At 39.9% G+C, this 17,917-nt stretch overlaps 1 protein-coding gene across 1 annotated transcript in view; it reads left to right on the top strand.

The window, feature by feature from the left end:
* Window positions 1-17,917, top strand: part of b3gat2 (beta-1,3-glucuronyltransferase 2 (glucuronosyltransferase S)) — a 50,249-nt gene that overhangs the window by 12,527 nt on the left and 19,805 nt on the right. The window contains exon 2 of the mRNA XM_010729172.3: window positions 12,834-12,978. Coding sequence (XP_010727474.1) covers window positions 12,834-12,978 — 145 coding nt within the window. The remainder of the gene's footprint in view (window positions 1-12,833; window positions 12,979-17,917) is intronic.

Raw genomic sequence — 17,917 nt, forward strand, 5'->3', positions numbered from 1 at the left:
TGCATACATTTCCAGAACAGAAGTCTGAACACTGAATAAAAACCACAGAAAGAATTTTGGAAAACTCTTTTTACCACCCCATAAATCAGAAAATACAGCATGAAAAGTTTTTTAGGAATAAAATGTGATATAAATCTGGCTCTAAATGATATGTGAACAAAATGCTTTTGTAAAAACCTTCAGAATGTAGATTTGAATAAAACTAGATAGTTTAGCATATGAAGGTGCTACTGAAGTGGAAATCTTTGACCCAAAGTCTGAGAATTGATCACTATTAAGACCCAGCAGTGCTTCTACTCCATGGTCTTCATGTTCAGCAAGACTGTGTTCTGGTGAGTCCTTTGGCAGCAGCTCTGTTCTGTTTCAAGGATTTTGAGCATGTTCGACATGGCCTTGAATAATACATTTTCCTCTACAAATGAAGAAGGCAAAAGCATAATCGTACCATGCTCCCTGTTAGATAGACAGGGCAATGGCCAGACAAGTCGTGTGCAACTTAGTCTAAGGAAATTCCAAGAAATGGAGAAACAGTTGAATTTACACATACTACTATAGAGAGGTGAGGATCCCGAGAGGACTGCATAAAAAAAATCTTATTTGACAATGACTGAAAAGAAAACAGGAGGACATCTTGATCAAATACTAATTTCATTTGCTATTTAATGAAGACGGAAAGCAACAGAAAGCTGACCTACAATCAGAAATAAATCAAATCAATCATAGATCCATTGAAGAAAAAACCCTGAACAAAAAGAGATAATGCTGCCAGTGATACGGATGGTATTCCTATATGTGTGTGTGTGTGTGTGTGTGGGTGTGGTGTGTCTATATATATATATATATACACACACACACACACAAAATACCAACAACCCTGACCCAACGAAAATGAAAAATGCAGAGGGGAGAAAGAAAATTAATGGGAAACACAACAGAAGAGGGAAAACATAGAGACCCTGTGCAGCTTTTATCGGAGGATAACACTACGGCAAATGTGATCAACATCTCAGGTATGCCCCTTTTCAAACAATGTGTGTCAGTACTATCTAAAGGACTAACCTATGCTCCCCACTCCCCACCAAAACAAATGAGTTCCAAATGAAAACAGAACTACCTTCAACAAAATCAATGGGGGTACAGAGAAATAAACATTCAAACACAGATCCACTTCTTTTCCCACCAGGAACAATGTCAGTCATAATGCCTTTACTAGAACAGTATCATCATGATATAGAAAAACCTTTCCAGAGTGATAAATGGTCAACAAGATTCAACTTCACCCAAGGAGATTCACAGGCCATTAATTCACTAAGGAGTAATCATGACGTCATCATAAAGAGTGCTGACAAAGGAGGGGGCATGGTCGTTTGGGGAAGAACTCCAGGTCCAAGAAGCACACAGACACATTTCTACTCTCCCATTGACAAAAAATCCATCAGAGGATCTACAATGTCAACCGATGGAAATGCTGAATAAGGCAAAAAGAGTGGTTACTGAGAAGGAGTACACTGTACCTCTCTACTGTTGTTGAAGATTCATGAAGATCTGTTAAATCCACCTGGCAGATCTTTCATCAGTGGAGATGGCTGTATTCTGGAACCTATTTCAAAATTCACCACATCAAACCTACAAGTTGTACATTCAGGACACCCAAACAAAACTGATGAAATCAAAAACACTGGTTATACATGCACGGTTCCAATGTATGTGCGATGAATATAGACATACGTCGATCATAAAGAAGGCTTAAAAGCTATGCAACATTACCTACAGCTGAGAGATGAGCCAGTTCCCCAACATATTATATTATTTAACTTATAAGATGGACATTGGAAAACAATGTATTTCTCTTCCAGAACATTCTGTACAGACTGTTGCGAGGCGTGACCTATGCACCCAAAAATGCTGTTCCAGCCATGTTGATTATGCTATGGCACATTATTTGCAGACGGGACATGGAAACCCTAACACAATAAAAGTCATGGTGTTAGAAGCCTAAAAAGACTACCTCAGTGTGAGCTCTTAAGCAACAAAGTAGACTGTCCTCAGTGATGAGATAGATTTTTCTCCTTTTCTGTGGAACTTAAGGAATAATATAAGAATTATACATAACTATTATTGTTTAATGCAGTCAATATGTGTTTCCACCCATAAGATTTATCATGTGTACATAGGCCTAAAGAAAAGAGAGATTAGGTCCACCTTGATTTGTTGCCACATCATTTAGATTCACCTCTGCTATCATCTGCTCTTTATGTCTTTATTTCATGGAAGACAGTAGGCTACCAGGTCATATAGTACTAATGCTAATTTTGGCACTACCTGGAAGTTGCTCAACATCTCTGATACGTTGGCCTTATCTCTGTCTATTCTGTATATACATCTACTGCAAGCCCCTCTTCTGTTACTTTTCCTGCCTTTTCTTCTATTATTTCAGGGGTTTTGGGGAGTATGATTTTTCTTTACATTAACAGAACCTTTTCACAGCAGACATTTGGCTTGTCATAGCAGGAATAATTAAATTGACTTGACATGAAAATCTGGGAAAATCCCACAAAGTCTGGCATGAAGGTACTAAATAGAAGTTCACGTCGAGAATATGAATACACTGTGCAATTTAGCATTGCCCTTAGAGAGAACTCCAATCAATTTCATGCTAAAGTAAAGACCATGTGATCCCAAGTCAATGTCAGACGTGAAATTGTACTGATGTCCAACAATGAAATGTTTTGCCTTTTACCAGAAACCAGTGAACTTAGACTGCTCTCTTCAGATATACGATGAGTTGAGTTTTTAGACCCCAAGGAGAGATAGAGAGTGTTCTCCCGGTGTGAGCTCACTGCAACCTTTACTGTTTCCCTTCCCCGTGGAGAAGCTGCAGAGTTAGTTCTTGATGATCCTGCTCATAAGGGTGAGCTCTGTGGTTTCTGGCTTTCTGAGAGTTGTTTGTGTTCTCGCATATATATTAGATTTCTTTAGTCTGTAGGAATGACATGTAGGACTCTCTGTGACCTCGATCCTACATTGCAGTGACACAATACAAGACTATACTATTGTCTTTTAAATTCTCATTTTCATATATTCATTGTTCTTGTATCATCCTTTTAAACTCAATTCTTTAGGCAACTGCATCATCTTGTTGCTATACTGTGATGAATACACTGTATTGTTTTTAAAGAGCTGCATCCAGTCTAAAGAGATGGATTTTTACTCAACTTCCAGTGAAAAATAAGCATGAAAAAGGATGTGCACGCATGCACGCACACACACACGCGCGCACACACACACACACACACACACACACACACACACACACACATAGACACTTCCAAAAATAGAAGCATTTCTGTGAGGATTACATTCGAGGTTGTGTTGGTTGTTTTTTCCTCGACTCCATATTCTCCCAAGATTGTTGCAGTGCTCCTTTCTGATAAAAGTATAAAATCTCTGAACAATGAGAAATCAAAGTGGGAGTAACTGTTTTTAAATGTCAGAAAGGGTTAGAAATAGGTTTCGTTAGAAGAAAGAAAATTGAGATGACAGTAAAATCAATGAATAAAAGAGCTTTACCCCTGATTTGGCAGTAAATGAAACCCGAACAACATCCAGAAAGAGAGGAACTAACTGATTTGTATTTAGGTTCAAGGACTGAACATGAACACACAGATGTAGTCACATGGTGCCAAGTCAAAGTTCCTCTGGAGCAAAATTCTGGAGGGCAAATTCAATAAATCTTTCCCTCTCTGTATTAAATCCGATTGCTCAAGGGTGGGTATCATTAATTTAGAGTGATCTGTGATCCACTTTCAACTGACATTTTGCTGCCTCTGGCCATTTGTTTCAGGGTGATCACACAAGTAGCCTTTACTGTTCACTGCTGATGATGTAGTGAAGGAAGCACAGGTTCTTCCTGGTGTATTTACACCAGTCCTTACAGCATATTCCTCATGTGTACATTTTTCTGGGGTAGTTTGTAAAATGAAGGTCTCTCCCTCAGTTAAAATATTCATTTATATCATATACTCTTAATTGTGTCATTTACATTGTGAGGTAGATCTGCAATTGTTAGTTGATTAATCAATTAGTTATCAACTACCATGAAGATTCTCAGTCATGCAGGTCATAGTTTCCGTTAAGGTTATCATAGACAACTAGGCTAGTTTCTTAAAGATGTTTTACCCTTCATCCACAAGGCTTTTTTAGTTCTGACTGGTGGGTAGTCCCTGGTATTTTCCTTTGAATACACCCCTCAATTTAATGGACCCACTTGACCCTAATGGCCCACTGGATGGAGGGTGTGTCCATTAATCAAAAGCCTCAAGGTATCAACAAAACCCCACAGAGGTAAATGCAGTTATCTACAATAACCTTCCACGGATTTCAGCTTCTCAAATGTGAATATTTTCTTTTCTTTCTTTAGTCCTTTTGTGACAGTAAACAGATTGTCCTTGGGTTGTGGACAAATTAAGACAATTGAAGACATCAACTTGGGCTTACAAAAAAGGGTCAAGGTACAGTGGGCCAAGGACATGTGGAGCAATAAGTGCTACCCGCATATAATGAAGTGACAGTTCTAGAGGGGGGTAGATTCAGCATGTCCAGTTGTTGGTAGTGCTAGGAGAGGAGGTACTCTCTGAAGAGCTATAGGAACAACGGACGAGTTTGCATTGTCCTGAGGGTATGGGTTATGGGCATTCAAGCAAGTTGGTGCAGAACTAGAGACTACTAGACAAGAATTAGAGATTTGAATTTAATGCGAGCTGCTACAGGTAGCCAGTGGAGCTTGATGAGTAGCGGCGTAACACATGGCCTTTTGGGTCAGTTGAAAACCAGGCACACTGACATGTTCTGGATCATCTGAAAGTGTTTCGCTGTGCAGGCTGGGAGGTCTGTCAGGAGGGCATTACAGTAATCTAGTCACGAGATAGCCGCAGCCTGTATCAGCAGTTGGGTAGCAAGTTGAGTCAGGTAAAGCCTGATTTTTCTGATGTTGTGAAGAGCGAAGCGGCTGACTGGGAAACTGAGGCAACGTCACGAGAGAAGGTTAGTTGGTAATTGATTGTGACTTCTAAGTTTCTTGCTGCCCTGGTAGGGGCAAGACATAGGGAGTGGAATAGGGAGGGAATTTTGATGTTGATGTCACTGTGTATAGTATATGTTCAGTAAAAATGAACATAGTGTTATTAAGGTTTTGGTTCCATGTTAATACAGTGAATACATCCTGTGTTGTGAAGTCTTTCTCACACCTCAAGCACAAGTGGATGTTATGTTGCAGAGAATGGATTTTTGTTGGGAAACAAATTTTAAAAATGTTGTCAGTGAACATTTTGGAGTTCATTATCAACATCTTGCAGCTTGGCGGATGAGTTAATTAAAAATCTTTCCTCAGTATGTGGCTAAAAGATGTAATCCAGGCAGCATTAGTTTTCTTTCAAAATGTGTGTGTGCTTTTGCAAATTAGTCAAATATGAACATAATTTCTGGAAGACTGGTTTGTATGAAGGCATTTGCTCTTTGCACAAATCAGTCACTTAAATGATCTGAAACTGTTTTCACCCTGTACCTGCCTGTAGCTTCTTTCCTTTCAAACACTTAATAGCAGCTTAATTCACTGCTTTAGTCACTTAGTAAACATATGCCTCCACTTTCACATCCATTATTCTACACTGGCCTCAGAAGGGTTGTCTGTATCTGGCTCCAGACCTGTTTATCAAATCGACATGAGTGTGAGATGGGAATGACCTAATCAATTAGATACTGTTGCCATACAGCAGGGATCCCCCTTCACTGTTTATATATTTTCTCTTCCATGCATGTCTAATTCCTCTTAAAGGCTCGGTCACATTACGTCACACGCAGCATTCAAAACTTCACATTCATTTCTGCAGAATCGTGTTTGTTATTAAGAGCGAAGTACATTTGCAAGTTCACTTTGTCACTCTGTATTTTGTCATGCAGATTGAAGCAGCAAACGAAGGAATGAAAAGTCGAGAGTCAAACGGATGCTGCACATATATACAGTACATGCATATACTTAACCCACCCACTTCATGAATATCTATTCAATAATTGTGTCCTTGCACTGTTTGTGCTGCTTATCGTGTATGTAAACACTTGACTTGTATATAGGCATTGTTGTGGAGAAATTGCTGAAGTCAAAGGTCAATGGTGAGGTCAGGAGGAAAGAAAGTGTCCAGGAGCCTCTGATGTCTTATGCTGTAATATTTATTGACTCTTGATCAAGGAGAATTAGAGACACTCTCAAAGTACATCAGAAGTGCCTGAGTCAGTCTCACATTCTGCCCAACTCGTGCAGGTGGATCAACTTTAAACCCAAAGATAACACCACAAATACTATGCACCCAGAATTAGTCAAAGAGAATGTCTTTACCCATGGAGGTGTTATTGTCAGCTCATTCTAGTCTGGAGACACAGATGTCTGTTTACGCAGATTGGAACATCAACAGTAAGCTATCTATTATGTCTATGAAGGCAGCAATAGGTCTCTTCGACCCTGGCCACCACAGTGTTGAGATAGACTGGCACCTACTGTTCCCAACCAAAGCCAAACAACTAATACTGCTGAGGACCTCAAGGCCCACACGTGACCTTGTGTAACCTAAGGATAGGAAATTCCATAACAGACATTATATGTGACTGTTTTTCAGTTTCCATGTTCTTCCGGTGTCTGTGTGGGTTCCCTCCGAGTACTCTGGCTTCCTCCCACAATCCTGTCACAATCTTAATGGGTTAATTAGTTACTCTAAACAGTCCATAGGTGTGAATGGTTGTTTGTCTCTGTGTGCCCTGTGATGAGCTGGTGACCTGTCCAGGGTGAACCCCACCTCTTGCCCCAACGGCCGAATTCCATCAGGCAATGCACTTTGTGTGCACGGCAACCACGATCGCTGATCATAGCCGTTCTAGTCAAAGTTTCAAACCCCACAGGTCCAGGTCCTGCAGTCCATTTCAGAAGCAATCCCGGAAGTGACTCTCTGCTTGGCTCTGCAGAGAATACACAACTGTTCTATTATTGAGGGAAGCTGCACACAGTCCATGTCAATTTACACAGATCAGCTTGAGCTGGCAGAAATTCACACACAGAAACGACATAGAAAACCTGTTCAATTTTCAAAATAAAACATAACTGCACATTGTTCGAGCAGCCAAAAGACAAACAATTTAGCTATACAGCACCCCAGATACCCTAATGAGGATAAGCTGTAACAGGAAACTCAAAAAAAAAAAAAGTCTATTTCTGTCTCCACGTCTGTTGAAACTGTGCGATGTATGTTGAGAGCAACAAAATACAAAAACAGAAAATTCCTTCTATGTGGTCCTGTACTTGGCCTATAAAGTGTAAATGTGTGACTCGTTCGACCTCTTGTCTAGCTTAGCCTTAAGCTTCACTGTGCTGCTTTCTGCCCTGACAAAGCCTTGACACTATTCTTTTACGGTCTGGTTGAGTCTATTAAATTATCCATCACTAAATCAAAATTATCCTTTAATGCAATGCAACACAGTCCTATTAACTTTAGATTGGTGCTTGATGCAAATGAAAGAAAATTCATGCTGTTCTGAAGATCGAAACACAGATTCTAATAATTTGTGCATATCTATTGTGACATGCATCTGGACCTGGATACAGATTCTTTGTGATATCTGATCAAAACGGTCTACAGTGCCGGTTTAATATAACTTTTCTTTATGTCTCATCTTGTTACGTGATTAAACTGGTTCTGAACTTTGACACCCCCTGATCATCAAATACTTGCTCATTCTATCCTCAGACTCTGAAACAGGAAGATCTAATGACACTGCCACCCTAGATAGACAGGCTCACTTTACACAGATGTGGCCTGGCCACAGTCCAGCTAAAATGGGAGCAATGAAAACAACAAGTAGGGTAAGTATAGAGTAATGTGCTGTTGATGTAGCCTGGCCCTGCCAGCATTGCCCACAGCTTTCATCTCACCCATTTAATTCAGCCTGGAGAAACTCAACAGGCATGACATTTTAACTAGGCTATACAATGGATTATTGACATCTTAACTCCTTCAGTCATCAGCATGAACCTTTCCTGCATCTGATTGGTTGAATTCTGCTTCAGATTTTCAGAGAAAAACAGCAGAGCAGCAGCAGTAAAAATGATTTTCAGTGTTGATGACTGGTTGACGAGAAGCAAGAGGACATCAATATGTCATTGCATGTTTGGATGTAATATGTTAGGATTACATTAAACTGTAACATGTGATCATTTGTCTCCCAATGTCAGTCAGATGCTTCTAATCCAAATTTTGACACTGATACAGATTAAAAGCATGGTGAAGGTCCAGAACTCTCAATATAAATTGAATATGTTGCTTTTGAACCTTTTCTAACTATCTACTACTATCTACTACTACTTCTAAACATGATCTAATGCAGGAGTCCCCAAATGTTTTTAAGCTTGAGATGGGAGAAATTTGATGTGTAGGACCCAGACTCCTGGGGTTTCCATGTTGCCGCATGGTAACTTGTCATAATTTTTGTTGGACTTCAGGTGGCAGCCACTTCTGACTCTATGGGCCAGTGTAGCAAAGGTAGTATTACTTGGATGTGATTTAACATCTCTTTAAGAAAGATGACCTGGATGACTGAGAACCTCCACAGATAACAAAGACAGATATTCCTTTGCATATTTATGCAGGAAACAAGATGTGTTTTCACCATTTCGTGGTGCAGATTGTGTTTCTAAAGACTGGTTAAGCAGAAAAAATCCAAATGTGTTTTTCATCATCCAGTGTTTCTGAATATGTTTGCATAACCATGGACCCTACTTCCGTTCTAACTCTCTAATAATGTGTGGTAATAGTGTAATGAGTTCTAGAAATATGTGTGTGGCCTTCTTATTTCATTTTCATTCTCCTAATTAAATAAGAAAATGAGCTTCTTCTATTTTAATTGGGAAAATTAATTTATATCATTCTAACATTATTTTGCACTTTACTCTGCCAACTTGGGACCCAGTACAAATGGGTGTAGAACCATTTTGAGCCCCAACCGGTAGTTTGGAAAGTGCTGATCTTATGTAAAAATTCATTAGGAAGTTTCTGCTGGTGTTGGCTAAAACATCCAGAAATCCCTCAGCTCTATTTAGGAGATGTTTATAAAAATGACTGAAATTACTGAAATGTTCACGACAACGAAAGCATACTGGAATCTTAGACTTCTCTAAGAAAGACAACCTGAATGACGCAGACAGATATTCCTTAGTGTATTTATGCAGGAAACAAGATTTATTTTGACAATTTTGTGGTGCAGATCATCTTTCTGATCGACTGGCTAAGCAGCTGAAACCCAAATGTATTCATCCAGTGTTTCTGAATATGTTTGCATAACCATGGAACCTGTTCTAACTCTCTAATAATGTGTGAAAGTGTAATGACCTTTGAGGAGCAGCATTCAAACTAGGAGATCATTAGCAGTCAAACTAGGACTTAACCGCTAAGCCCTAACCCAACGATCGTACTCAAGGAATGATCTGAGAACGACCAACACGCAGAGCCAGCCTCCCTTTCTTCCTCTTTTTTTAAATTCTCTTTTCATCTGTTTCTCTTTTTTTAACAAATCAGAGGAGTCTTTGAAAAATGACGTGAGAGAGAAAAGCACGCAGCAGCAAAGAGAAACAAGGGGGAAAGATATTAGCGTCACACAGGCGAACTCAAGGGGCCACAGTATTAACAGGGAAAAGGCTTCAAAGCTGCTGACGTCACTCAGGGGCCCTGACAACAGTGAGAGCTGTTAAGGTGTGCGGGGCTAAAGAGATGGAATGAAAGAGAGAAATGAAAGGGAAGAGGTGTAGAAGATGCTCAGTGTTCCTCTTGAAGAACAGGGTCCAAAAAATAAAGTCACTGCACCTCATGTTATTCACTGGAAGATAAACAGTTACAGTTATCATCTCTGACACTTTGATATGAATAAATATCAAGTTCCTGTTCTTTATCTCATTGATTTAACACAACAGGGATTCATCCAGCTCCTGAAAGCTTTTACACTTGGTTGGTTGGTTCCAAATGACAGGTCCTCTGTATCACCCTTCAATATTAGACTTATAGAAGATATAACATAGAAATGTCCACATACAGTATTTGGCTGGGAGAAGTCCTATCTTTATATATACAGTATATATATATATATATATAACTACTTTCTGAGGCACCGTTCTCCATATGGCTCAATGCAATCAAGTGTGCTGCCCTTATTGGCCATTAGAAAGAATGCAGGTTTAAGATGCATCAACGTTGGCTTCACTACACAGACCTGGAAGCTCTGTCCAATAATTATACTGTCAGTGATGAAGGCAATCAAACACACAAACCTGGATAGTAGAACATGACATGACAGACAGGCTGAAGGATAGCAGAGCAGAAGGGTTTCTTTCTATCTCATACAAAGCACCCTGTCTTTATAATCCAACCTGTAATATTAAATCAATAGAGAAAAAAATCTAAACTGTCATAGTTTATTAGGGGTTTCATTTATGGTGCATCTTCTTCAGACATCACAATGTCAACCAACAGGGGAAACCTAATCTCACACCAACATGTTGAGGTAATAATTTTCTCAGGTGTTTGAGATGTTTTCATTGCTTGTCAAAGATCTATGACTGGAACCTTGTGTTTCTAAGAAACTCGGTGCTGACAGTGTGCATGACTTAGCCCCTTTTCCACATGGTATCTGCTATATAACAGTGTTTGGTCTCTCACATTCTAGAGGTCGGTTGTGACTTTGAGCTACACATTTATATAAATTGCATTTTACATTTTCTTGCCTTTCAGCTCCATCTCCAGTGGTGCGTCTATCATTGAGCTCTGGAAAGGTTCGATATGCACTTTGCTCGAGGCAGACATCCTTTAATTAGGCTGTCAATGGCAGATTGACAGTTCTTCCCGTCACTAATACATCAACACAAACCTTTTCTTCACCTGATTGGACACTCACTGGGCTGTCATTGGTTTTTGCTTAGGTTTGTCAAGCAATGTCATATTTCTGCTAAATTATTCAATAATACATACATTTCATCTGAGTCGTGGGAGTATTTTTATTTTCCTGCATCCTCTGTGTGCTCAGGCTCCGGGCCTCCACCTCCATGATTACTTGGAAGTTTGCAACAGAACTGTAAATCCACTATATATACTGCGCTATACCTCCACTTGGCTTCCCATGGCTCTAAAAGCCAGGACTCAGTGTGATGTCTGGGTGCAGTAATGCAGTGCTGCTTACTGATTTGGTTTTGTTCTGTTGTTTTGTCATGAGCGACTGGCTGGAGGCTGTTTGGGTGAGCGATGAGGAGCAGTGTCTGAATGAATGGGCTTCAGGGTGGCCAAGGTTGGAAAATAGAAGCGCGCACACACACACACACACACACACACACACACACAGACATATGCATTCACACACAATGCCGATACAGATGTCTTATATTTCGGCACAAGAACTCAGCCATCCTCGCACAGTCCAACCCCCATCCCCTCCACCTCTCTCCTCCACCTCCCCCCACCCCGTGTCTTTTATCTCACTCTCTCTCCGTCTTATTTCTCGTCGCACTGCTTCTGGCTGTGTGCAAATTCATTCACTGTGAAAATGGAAGGCAGCCCCGCGCAGCATCGTTTCATTTAGTCTTGTATTCAGTTAGCCGCGGACGCCCTGTGCAGTGCCTTCACCCACATTTGACATGAAATTAAAGATCTCTAATCACTCATGCAAACAGACATACCAGTCATTCATTTCTGGTACAACGTCGTCAAAATATTCGCCGCCATGCGTCCATTCAGAGTGGACGTCGCCTGTAGGCTCAGACATCATGTCTAGTTGGCCTCTGCAGATCTTGTATTGTGACTGACAAGAGAACTGAAAGTGGAAGAGCAAGCCCGGCCTTCGATGGTGTCACATGTGGCAAAGGCAAAACATACTTTTAACCAGCTTGCAGAGGAGAATGTTTGAGCCCCCTGCTGATTTCAAATATCACAGCTGTCAAACTGCTTTTTGTCCTCCTCACATAGGAGACTATATTCAAAAAACCCCAGACCGCTGCACTGAATTCCTTCAACATATCAGAAGACAGTCTTTGGTACACCAGCCATCTTCAATTGTATGGAAATGATAATGTGTCTCCTATCACTGCTATGCTGATAATATTCCACGGTATGTCTCTTTTAGGCCTAATGGCTGTTTTGATAAGTTGTCTGTCTGCCATTAAGGACTGGATGGCTAATGATTTTTTTAAAGTAAGAGAAAAAACTGAGGGCCTCATCATTGTATCCGATTCCATAGCTCCAAAGGTTGTCATTGCATTGGACCACTCTCTCCAGCGGTAAAGTCTTCTCTTAGAAATCTTGGTGTTATTTTTGATCAGACTATGCCTCTGTCAGACGTCTCTGGACCGTCTACAACTGGTCAAGAACACTGCAGCAAGACCAGGTCGAGAAAAGTAACTCACATAACTCTGATATTATCTGCTTCACACTGGCTTCCAATGAAGTTCATTTTAAAGTTCTTTTTTTCACATATAGAGCCCTGCACAGTCAGGGACCAGAATACATGCTCCGATATGATCCACCCTTACATTACAAATAGGTTGCTTAGATTTTCTGACCAGGGTCTGCTGGTTGTCCTACATCCCTAAAAACAAAAGGTGATCGTTGCTCTTGAAGTGGTGGCTCCAAACAATCCTTTGGGATGCGTTTCCTACATTTCCTTTCTACATTCTGCGATGTCTGCGGTGTCTGAGATTTGTAAAAGCAGCTCAATACCTGTTTATTCAAACTGGTCTTCCTCTTCTTTCTTTGCAGATGCGCAGTACTCGAGGTGTGTCTGTTTGGCCGGTGGGTTTTGTAGGTGGTAGAGCATACGAGCGCCCCCTGGTGTCCGGGGGTAAAGTTGTGGGCTGGTACACCGGCTGGAGACCGGACCGACCTTTCGCCACCGACATGGCTGGTAAGGAAAAACTCAGATAACATATCAGATAACTTGTTGTGTTACTTTGTGTTAAGAAAACTGATTGCGGATTTTATAAATGGAATCCAGCAAAATAACCACAGTGTATTCAACGGGAATCATCACTGGGATGAAGAATGGGGCTTCTCTGAATGCATTTATTCTTGCATTGCATTTAACCTTTTTATTACATTATATCAGTTTTTGAACTCCATACACAACTTGAAATTTATTGTTTTGTTTGACCAATAGTGTAAAACCCCCTAAATTAAATTTTGTGAAGCAGGAAACTGCTATGACCAGGTCTTTATACCAGGTCGTAGGGTTACCCCACCTGCCAAATCCCACTTTAACCAGAGGTCAGTGAATTTAATTACCCCCCTGACCTTTCAAAAATCAAACTTTCAACTTGATCAACTCATGTTGTTGTTCCATGATGAAAGTGGACGTTCAAACGTTCAAAGCCCACAGTTCACTCATCGTCTGATTTGAATAAAATCGTTTGATTATAGTGGCCCCACACATACATAACAAATCACAACAGAGGAATATCATTAGCATTTTATTTGAACATGGATTTCATTTTTCAGCCTCTCTGGGCAGTCAAAAAAATGAGGTACTCTGGTCCTGACTGTCAAACTCTGAAAATGAAATGGTTCTTTTTAATTCTGAAACATTGAAAGATTTTATTGAACAGTCTATTGATTACAGATCAGTTACCACTGACTTTCTTCAGGACAAAGAATGAACGCGAAAAGACCTGCTGTGCTCTTTCTTTCAGAGTTTACCTGAGGAGATCAGGCAACTTTTCTATTGAGCTGTTTTCATGGATCAGTTTACCATAAAATGAGATCTGATCTTTCCAATTTAATATTCTGACTCTTACTCCCCCACACAGGAGCTCCTTCTGTGCTACTTTTGCTTTGATTGTTTATTCTTAAGATAAATCACAAAGCGGGATTGCAGAGAGTTGAATGAAAGTATACTGAGATTACAAATTAGATGAAACCCAGTAGTCTCAAAATGAAAGTCTGAGATTTCACCAGTTTGTGTCATCGCAGAAAGACTCCCCGGGCCTCAGTAGAAATTTAGTTCTGCACTCTTAAAGTATTGCTTCTATTTAGCATATATTTGTCATATTATGTTTATTTGTGATCTTTTAAATATCTCATTTTATATTAATGCTCTTGAGCATTAATGAGCAGAAATGGTTTCATGTGGTGTTTTCTTGTCCTGCTGTTCTTACATTTTCTTTCTAAAAAAAATTGTTCTAGAAGGCAAAGATCACACAGTTGCAACTTTTACTATATTTATGAGAAATTCTCCACTAAATGTGCTCAAGTCTCTAACTATTTTACCTCTTCAGGGGTAGATCTTTTCCCAGATTTAGGCAGTAAAGTGCATCATAATATTGTTGCAAAGAGAGGTGCAGGGTGGCATGGAAGACATCACACTGACCAGGAGGTGGGCAGGAAAAACAGGTTGACTTTTATTTTCTGAGGAAATCCTTTGTGCATGTCAGTTCTCTTCACATAGGAGCCAAAAACCAAAACCAGTCAATTCTCTCCCATTCCACAGCACATTCCAAATAAAGCACTTATATATATTCAATATTTAACTTAATTAACTAAGGTTTCTACACACATTCACCAATGAAATCGAAGCATCCACCTACTCATACGTCTCATAAAAGGGTAACTATTGAGGCATGATTCCTATTTAAGCACCAGCCTAAAATGGCCTATGTAAAGGACTCAAACAGGTTATGTTTTTATTACATCATATCATGTTTTTAATATGTTTTAGAAATAACCTCCACTAACTCCAGTGTTCACTACCATTCTATTCTCTTTCATCTAATACTGTGACTAAAAATTAAATAAAGAAAACTGTGTGAGAGACTGGTCATCTTTTCTAACAGATATTACCACCTCATTGTAGGAGAGCACTTTGATTTGCCACATAGAAACTCTTCAGACATTAAAAACTTTCATATTTCAGATGTTCAGATGCTGTGACTAAGAGAATAAAAATGTTTTGTTTTTTTTTTAATTAAAAGCTGCTTCTGCTCTCTACTTCAGAACAAAAACACACATGCAAATAAGTACATTAAAGAAAAAGCAGCATATTCTTTGTGTATGGACAGAATCAACAAATGAATGTTACATAAGAGTCACAGGTACTCTGTGTTCTTTTTCCTCTGAGAACAGTCTGAACAGACAACAATGTTGGTTGTTTTGGTCAAATGCTCAAAGTGATCTATGTGATCACAAGTGACCAGAGTGGTGTACTGCAAAGCCTGTTCGACATAGCCAGGCACTCTTTACGCTAACTGGCTCGACCAAAAACTCGATCACAGGTAATGGGCGTCACCACAGTGGTCATCAACTCAGGCTCTGCACATCCTCATGGAAAAGGGTGTGTGGTGCATCATTTGACTCTTGCACAAATTAGACAAATTGCATGGCACCTAAAAAACAAAAAAAAATACAGTTACTCGTGTAAATTCATACGCTGTTGCCAACTGTAGCCGCTGTGCCTTCATCATGCTTTTAGTGTGTAGATGACCTGTGTTTAACATTTTAAGTGTCGATATGACCCTACTGCATTTAGGCCTGTGACTCCAGGGAATCCTATGAAGGAATTATTCCGCATTTCATATGCAAGTAAATGTCACACTGATTAATAATATAGTGAACTATTAATGTATGCTACTTTGGATTTTATAGAAGGCTTCTTTCATAGCCAGTGTGGGCAAACAGCCAGGAAACACCACAAACAGTACAGTGAAAGCAGGAACAACCTTGTGAATAGTGCAGACTACAGGATTCCTGCTCACTTTTTCTGCATCACCAACTAAATGCACGTAGGTGGCACTACTGTAATTGCACGACTTCATTCAGTGGCATTCATAATGAACAGTTCAACAAGTTTGCATATGCAATGTATTCCCTCAGCTGAGAATCCATATCGCTCATAGAGAATATGATCAGCAAAAGCTAGTGGATCGATTCTCCTGCTAAACTTCCCCTCTGGGCAGAACTCTTTACCCTCAGTCCAAAGGGGTTGATCAATGGAAGGGTGTCGCTTTTTTTGATGATTTAAATCTGAAACTCTGAACATAACAGCAGCATGAGTTACCATGACGATCTAGCCAAGTTAAAAGAGAGCCATCTTTGTAACATTGAAAACCCTGGATGCAGGCTCACCATATCTCCCTAATCCATTCATCTGGCTTCATAGTGTGCCCCTCTGTTGTGGTCACGCAAATAAATACAGTTCCCTCTGACAAGCAAAGGCATAAGTAGTAAGTGATACACGGTGTGTTACACGGCCACAAGATATCATAAGCAGAGGCTCAGGGTGAATGGTTTGCCATACAAAGTGTCTAAATTCTACATCATTGACTAATATTGACATCCCATCAACACCAACAACACTGTTTTTTTCTCGAACCTTAAAGTTCTAGTTGACTAAATTTGCAAATCATAATTGAGTTGTTCAGCATTTTGGAAATAGATGCCTTTGCTTTCATTCCAAGAGCCAGATGATTAGTTTAGCTTAGCTTAGCAAAAAGTTAAAAATGCCAACTTGACAACTGCTTTCAGGAGTTCCATGCTGCTGTTCTAGCAGACAGATCGCACAGAGGTGCTGGGCAGATGAAAAAAGTCTTTATCACAAAATAATTATACTACTGCACGTGAATAAAGATGGAAGTGTTACTTAATTCACTTTAGGTGTATTTATTTTTAATTTTGTGCAGAACCGAGATTTTAGAGAGGGAAAGGTAGAGCACAACATGTCAGCTGGCGTTTCTGCTCTTCATCAATTATGGTATTTGATGAGATTCAGAGTCAGCCATGTTTTTTCCAGAATGACTGACCTCACCTTCAACACACGAACATGACAGTGATTATTGATGTTCTCAAAAAGTGTTCCTTTGTGATTCTAAGAATCATAAGCTTCTATGACTAAAATGATGATTGACACATTTTCTTTCATCTACTTCCTTCAAACTCATATCAGTTAAATATCAGTTATCTCATTATCAGTGCTGGAGAAAACAAAACCATATCATTCCGAGCTGTCATTTAGAACAGAGTGAATCTAAAATCCAACTTTACAATAACACTGCATCAGCTCGGGTTAGTGATAGAGTCTTTAAACAGAGACGCTGAGTCCAAATTTGTCTTGTAGTCATTATCGTTGTAATGGAAAGTAAAGACTAAGCAAACATCTCCATAAATCTATTTGCATCTCCATATCTCCAGTGTAAAAATCCAATCAGAGTGTTCAGCAGCACCAGTGTTCCCTCTGACCTGAGAGAAAATAATTCATCACACTGACCAAACAATAAGCGGTCGTCAGTCACCGCTCATTATCACACCTCACCCACACATTTACACTCTGCTGGAGACAGTTTATGTGAATAAATAATATTAAATGTTGTTTTAATTCTCTAGATATGAGTGGTGGTGATCGCGTGCTTATCATTGCAAACACATATGTGGACGCGGCTAATGGCTCCTCCAGAGCACGCATGCACTCTCTGACTCACACACATGCAAAGGTCTGCCCTTGGGATTAGTGTTAATTATACCATGATAACAAGAGCGAGCCTCTCTTCTTCTCTCTTCCGCCTCCACCTTTTTCCCGTTCCACCACGGGCCAAGATCTCATCCCTCCATCCTCGTCCCATACATCCCGTTACACCTAATCGCACTCTCACATACAAACACACTGTAATTATCGGCCTTACTTTTACACTGCACTATATAATTACACTGTCAATTTGCAACGCTAAGATTTACTGCTGTGGTGCATTAGGAAGCATTTTTTTCCCCGCCGCTTGAAAGTCTGCAAGAACAACAGCTGCGCTAAGCGAACAGACCAAACTTTATTCACTCTTAAATTATTATTCATAGGATTTACAATGGGG

The sequence above is a fragment of the Larimichthys crocea genome, chromosome III, assembly GCF_000972845.2.
Source record: "Larimichthys crocea isolate SSNF chromosome III, L_crocea_2.0, whole genome shotgun sequence".
In the NCBI taxonomy this organism is placed as follows: domain Eukaryota; kingdom Metazoa; phylum Chordata; class Actinopteri; family Sciaenidae; genus Larimichthys; species Larimichthys crocea.